The sequence below is a fragment of the Moesziomyces antarcticus genome (genome assembly GCF_000747765.1).
Source record: "Moesziomyces antarcticus DNA, scaffold: scaffold_v10006, strain JCM 10317, whole genome shotgun sequence".
Taxonomy (NCBI): domain Eukaryota; kingdom Fungi; phylum Basidiomycota; class Ustilaginomycetes; order Ustilaginales; family Ustilaginaceae; genus Moesziomyces; species Moesziomyces antarcticus.
The window spans coordinates 441,858-447,978 of NW_014639004.1; the positions used below are offsets into that span (position 1 = coordinate 441,858).

At 62.5% G+C, this 6,121-nt stretch overlaps 2 protein-coding genes across 2 annotated transcripts in view; one reads left to right on the forward strand and one right to left on the reverse strand.

The window, feature by feature from the left end:
- Positions 1 to 322: 322 nt before the first annotated feature.
- Positions 323 to 2,548, reverse strand: PAN0_006d2960 (acetolactate synthase; the record flags this gene model as incomplete). Its single annotated transcript, XM_014801602.1, has 1 exon — positions 323 to 2,548. One exon carries the CDS (start codon positions 2,546 to 2,548, stop codon positions 323 to 325), a length of 2,226 nt encoding a protein of 741 aa, XP_014657088.1.
- A 1,210-nt stretch (positions 2,549 to 3,758) lies between these two features.
- PAN0_006c2961 (rab family GTPase) overlaps positions 3,759 to 6,121 on the forward strand; it is a gene marked incomplete at both ends in the record, with an annotated part of 3,557 nt that continues 1,194 nt past the window's right edge. The window contains one exon of the mRNA XM_014801603.1: positions 3,759 to 5,993. Within this exon, the coding sequence (XP_014657089.1) occupies positions 3,759 to 5,993 (2,235 nt within the window). The remainder of the gene's footprint in view (positions 5,994 to 6,121) is intronic.

Here is a 6,121-nt window from a genome sequence, read left to right on the forward strand (position 1 = left end):
GGGGGGGGGGGGGGGGGGGGGGGGGGGGGGGGGGGGGGGGGGGGGGGGGGGGGGGGGGGGGGGGGGGGGGGGGGGGGGGGGGGGGGGGGGGGAGAAGCGTGATGTCGGTGTGCGTTTCCGATTTTGGATCGCATCCACAGCCGCGTCGGTGCGAAATTGCATCGCCGATGCCTGCCAGCTTCCACGTCCGCACCGATGCACCATCGCAGCTCAACCACACTGTCACCACTCCCGCTCACAAGACCGCACACACACCCACACATCTTCGGACTGCGACAAGAACAGGCGGAAACGAACAGTTGCAAAAGAAAATACGCCACGATCAGTTCTTCTTGGGGATGGGCTTGAGGCTCGGGTGGACAATGAGCTCGTGCAGACCCGCCGAGGCCGGGCAGAAGGGATAGACGTGCTCGTTCTTTGTGATCCTCGCCTCGAAGAGGATGGGCTTGTTGTTGTCGTACTCGATGAACTCCTTCATCTTGGCGGGGAGGTCGGCGATGTTGTCGCAGCGGATCGCCTTGACGCCCATCGACTCGGCGAGCTTGACAAAGTCCGGGTTGTGCATCTCGGTGTGCGAGTACCTCTTCTCGTAGAACAGATCCTGCCACTGCACCACCATGCCCTGGAACTCGTTGTTGAGCACGAGCACCTTGACGCCAATGTCGTACTGCGCCGCCGTGGCGAGCTCCATGGCGGTCATGGAGAACGAGGCATCGCCGTCAATGTCCACAACGATCTTCTCGGGCGCAGCGACCTTGGCGCCGATGCACGACGGCAGACCGAAGCCCATGGTGCCCAGACCGCCGGACGAGACCCAGGTGCGCGGGTGGCGCCAGCGATAGTGCTGCGCCGCCCACATCTGGTGCTGACCGACACCGGTGGAGATGATCACGTTGTCCTTCTGGTCGGCCACAGCGGCGTCGAGCGCCTCGATGACCTCCTGGGGCTTCATCAGCTCGCCCTGCTTGGACGGCTCGTAGGTGAACGGGTAGGCGTCCTTCCACGTCTTGATGAGCTGGTGCCACTCGCTCCTGTCCGGGCCCTGCGCCTCGAGGAAAGGCATGAGCTTGCCCAGGTTGGCCACGACGTCGCCCTCGACGGCGCACGTCGCCTGCACCACCTTGTTGATGTTCTTGGGCATCACCTCAAAGTGGATGATGCCGCCGCGGCCCTCGAGCGCGGCGGCGCGGGCGTGCGGGGCGAACTTGTCGATGCGGCCGGTGACACGGTCGTCGAATCGTGCGCCCAGGGCGATGATCAGATCGGCGTCCTGCATGGCGAGGTTGGCGTACGCCGAGCCGTGCATGCCGAGCATGTGCAGACTGAGCGGGTCGAGCTCGTCAAACGCACCCAGGCCCTGGAGGGTGGTGGTGACGGGGATGTTGTGCTCCTTGGCGAGCTTGGCGAGCAGCTTGGGGCCCTCGGGCGACGAGAGGATGCCCTGGCCGGCGTAGATGATGGGACGCTTGGCGATGCCGATGAGACGCGCCGCCTCCTTGAGCTCGGAGGTGAGCACATCCTGCTCGGAGGAGCGCAGGTTGGTGTTCTGCTGCTGGAAGGTGGCGCCGCGGCGGTTGCGGGCGACCTGTCGGCTGGGCAGGCTGGTGATCATGTTGGGCTGGGTCTGGCTGTAGGGGATGGCCTGGCGGAGGATGCCTGCGGTGACGTCCTTGGGCAGGTCGACGAGGACGGGGCCGGGGCGGCCGGAGGTGGCAATCTTGAAGGCCTCGTTGATGCGGCGCGGGAGCTCTGCAATGTCCTTGACCATGACGTTCCACTTTGTGCAGGACCTGGAGATGCCGACGACGTCAGCCTCCTGGAAGGCGTCGGAGCCGATGGCGGAGGTGGCGACCTGCCCGCAGAAGACGACGAGGGGCGTGCCGTCGCTCATGGCGTCCTGCATGGGGGTGATGACGTTGGTTGCGCCGGGGCCCGAGGTGACCAGGATGACGCCGGGCTTGCCCGTGACACGCGCGTAGCCCTCGGCCATGTGGCCAGCGCCGTCCTCGCGACGCGGGAGCACAAAGTCAAAGTGCTTGGAGTTGTAGATGGCGTCGAAGACGGGGAGGATGGCGCCTCCGGGGTAGCCAAAGACGTGCTTGACGTCGTGCCTGAGCATCATCTCGTGGAAGATGGCGCCTCCGGACATGCCGACGAACGACTCGTCGAGGGCGTTGGCATCGTAGCGCGACGAGAGCGGAGCGATGTTCTGAGGCGACTGCTGGAAAGCAGGCGAGGGTTCGGGGCGGACGCTAGCCGAGGTCTGGGCTGCGGCGGCGGCGGCGGCCTGCTCCTTGGGCTGGTTGGTGGAGATGTGTCTTGTGAGGGCGAGATTTGTGCGTTGCGATCGTGCAAAGTGTGCCGAGCGAGGCAGGTTGTTCCTTGCGGTGGAGAAGGCTCTCGCTGCGCTAGGTGTCGAGGCGTACGAAGTGGACGCGGCGGCAGCGGCGGCAATCACGTTGGAGGCGGACGAAGCCGAGGAGAGTTTGGAGGCGGCCTGGAAGGCGTGCCTTTGTTGGCGTGCGAACTGCACGGCGAAGCTCGTCATGCTGATCGAGTCGACGCTTTTGTTTTTGGATGTGGCGAGTAGGTGGCGAGGCCAGAGAAAAGGCTTCGAAATGCGACAGAGGCGCTTTTGGTTGCAAGTGTAGGAACGAGTGGCGAGGGACCCCGTGTAGAGAAGGCGGGGTGATTGTAGACTTGCGGTGGTGAGGAGGAAGGGAAGGCACGGTGGCGGGAGAGGGCCGAGGTTATACCGGGTGGGGGGCTGCAATGGCACTAGCTAGCAGCCAGAGTCGGTGACTCGTCCCAGCCAGCCCAGACTCGAGGCAGAGAGCCACACACCGGCCAGGGCGAGCGCGAGAAGATTGGCTGCCGCGCGCTTGACCCGCTCACAGCTGCAGTGCGCCAGTGTGCCAGTGTGGGTGTGAAAGGGCGCCGAGAGGGAGAAAGAGAGAAAAGCCCGGATATTGGGCATTCAAATCTAGCCGACCCCGCCCGCTTGGCCTTTGCTGCTGTCTCGCGCGAGCCTCGAAAATCCTGCAAAAAATGTCCCCGCACGCTGCTGCCATCCAGCAGCGCAAGGAGAAATTGGCCGTGCCTTGCTTGCCAGCGCCCGCACGCCAGCCTTAGATGACTCGAGTCGCAACATGCTGTACTGTATCAGATGGCACGCCTCCCTCTAGCCATCGCCTGGTCGGCCGTTACCCCGCCATCGGAAGATCCTGTGGCGTCCCACTGCTGCCCCCTGTCCACAGCTTCGAACATGCGGTACTCCCTGTTTTTCTGCTCGACAGCGACAGCGACAGCGGCACGTCCTCGAATGACTGACTTGCACCTCGGAGCTGCAGTGGGAGCGAGCAACTTTGACAGCGCCTGTGATTGGCCGGCGAGAGGGTGGGCGACGCCTTGAGCCCGCAACGCTCCTGGGCGAGGCGCACGATCAATCCTCCATGCCTGATTGGCTCGGCTCGGCTCGCAGGCCCAGGTTCGTGATCTTGCGTTCTCGACTCTCGATTATCTTGGACGCGCATTTGCATGCAGATCGGGCCGACCCCGTGATTGGCTCGCTTCGGCGATCTTTCTCTCGGCCGAGATGATCTCCGTCGCGTGTCGGTGCGGTGCCAGGATCGACAAAGGCTCGGGACTCGGGCCAACACTTGGGGAAAGCATGGCGTGAACAGGCCAGCATTGGCTGTCACCGCCTCCTTCCAACAAAGTGACATCCGGAGCCTCATTGTGGCCAATACCCCAGCGCGATGTCGACGTCGGCGGCCAGCTCGCTCAGTCAGCTCATCCAAGAGGCGGCCGAGCAGACAAAGTCGCCCATCTCCACCGAGGCACTCGCCACCAAAGAAGTCGCATCCTACATCCGCTCGCTCTCCAACCTCAGCCTCTCCGACCTTCGCAACCAGCCGCATCAGCTGCAAGCCAAGTCCGATGCGCTTCACGTCCAGCTCTCGGAGCTCTGCATTTCCCAAACCGATGCCTTCATCCACATCCACCAGGCAGAACAGCGCTTCGGCCCTGCACTAGAATCTCTCGCATCTAACCTTTCTGATCTAATTCAGAAGTCGATACCCGACCTGCACGCCGCCGCCGATGCTTTCCTCGCCCAGAGTCGACCAGCCCTGGATCAAAAGAAGCGCATCCAGAATGTCGCTGACCAGTACGAGCGCGGCCATCTCTCCGACCTGCTCGACATCCCTCCGCTCGTGCACACGTGCGTCAAGGCAGGCCACCACTCCGAGGCCATCCAGCTCACCGAGCATCTCATCGGCCTTCTCGGCGCTCCTGAAACCCCAGTCCTCGACTCGCAAGCCATCCAGCACGGTCAGCGCAGCACCTACCTCTCGCTCCTCATCGAGACGCTCTCCCATCTCGCCGCGATGAAGGCCGACCTGCTCGCTGGCTTTTCCAAGCCCAGCATCAAGCTCCCTGCCGTCCGCAAGTCCGTCACCGTGCTCCGTAGGCTCAACCACATACAGTCGTCGCTCGTACGCATCCCAGATTGGACCAGCATCGTAGCATCGCAACTCTTCTCCAGCCTCATTCCGCAACTCGGCATCACCGAGAACCAGCTCTGCCTCGTGTTCCTCAAGGCCAGGATCCACTCGTTTCGCGCCTCGCTCAACGCCATGGGCTCGCCATCCACCGTCAACAGTCACGCCTACCTGCGTAGATACATTGACCTCTGGCGCCAGGAGATGGCAGACACCCTTGGCATGGCATTCCCTCTATTCGTCGACGACGCGACTTCTGTTCAGCATGGCAACGAGCATGCTGATCAAGACGCCATGATCTCGCCCGCCTATCTGCTCGCATCGTTCGCTACCTCGGGACTCGATTTGCTGCGACGTACCGTGTCGGCTCAGCTGAAGGCAGCTGCGCAGCGGCTCTCTGCGTCTGCGTCGGTGCAGGGCGACTCGAGTGCGTCGCTCCAAGCATTTGCAGAGATGTGCAGCAACGTGCACACGCAACTCAGCTATGCCTCGGCAGCGCTTGCACGATTCGGACTCGACTGTGGCGAGCTCCTCTTCTCGCCCGTCGACTTACCTGATCAGGACCTGACCTCGATGGAAGCGATTTGGCTGGATGTGCTTTCACGCTCACTCGAAGACGCCTTTTCGTACATCCACGAGCAACTGGATCAGCACACCAGTGGCACCGATGCGTTGCCATCGCACTGGCTGCTTTCGTCCCAGCTTTCTTCTACCGCCCTACAGGAGCTTTTCACCATCTCGGCAAGTGATGCCGCTCCTTCGGCGTACGATGACTTTGCACGACCCAACATCGAGCTGGTCGACTATCCGCCGTTTGGTAGGCTGCTGAATCGGATCATGGAGTGGATCAATGCGCTGCAGATCTTTGCGCCTGTCTCCCTCGCCACGCCGCTGTTGCAGCGTCTGGATGCCCACTTTTCGCGTGTCACCGAACGGATCCTTGCCGAAATCCCTCAAGCCATCACCACGTCGCGCGGCGATGCAACACACACTAGGCTCCTCGATGATGACGATGCAAAGTCGTTCTTGGAGCACCTCGATCCAGAGGCCGAGGTGGAGATGTCAAGCGCTCTGGTTCGGGATAGGGAGAGCGCGATCTTGGCCAAGACGCTGAGGATGTGGAACGCCTCTGTCGTGCAGTGGGTGCTCCACGTCGTCCAGTCCTGCTTCTCGGACGACGACAGCCAGAATCAAGCGCGCAACGAGCACGTCGAGATGAAGACGGCTTGGACAAAAGCACACGACTGGATCCGATCCACAGAGGCACGGATCGTCCAGCACAACATCAAGAGAAAGAACGACGCAGAGGCCAGGAAGGATGCAGTGGAGGAAGCTGCAGCAAAAGCAAAAGCCGAAGAAGAGGCGCGTGCAAAGGCACAAGAAGAGGCAAGGCTCAAGGCTGAAGCTGAAGCCAAGGCGAAAGCAGAAGCCGAAGCCAAGGCAAGGGCCGCCGAAGAGGAGGCGAGAGCCAAGGCAGAGCACGAGGCCAAGGTCAAAGCAGAGGCAGCGGCAGCAGCGAAGGCAAAGGCGGAAGCCGAAGCAAGAGCGAAGGCGGAAGCCGAAGCAAGAGCGAAGGCGGAAGCCGAAGCAAGAGCGAAGGCGGAAGCCGAAGCAAGAGC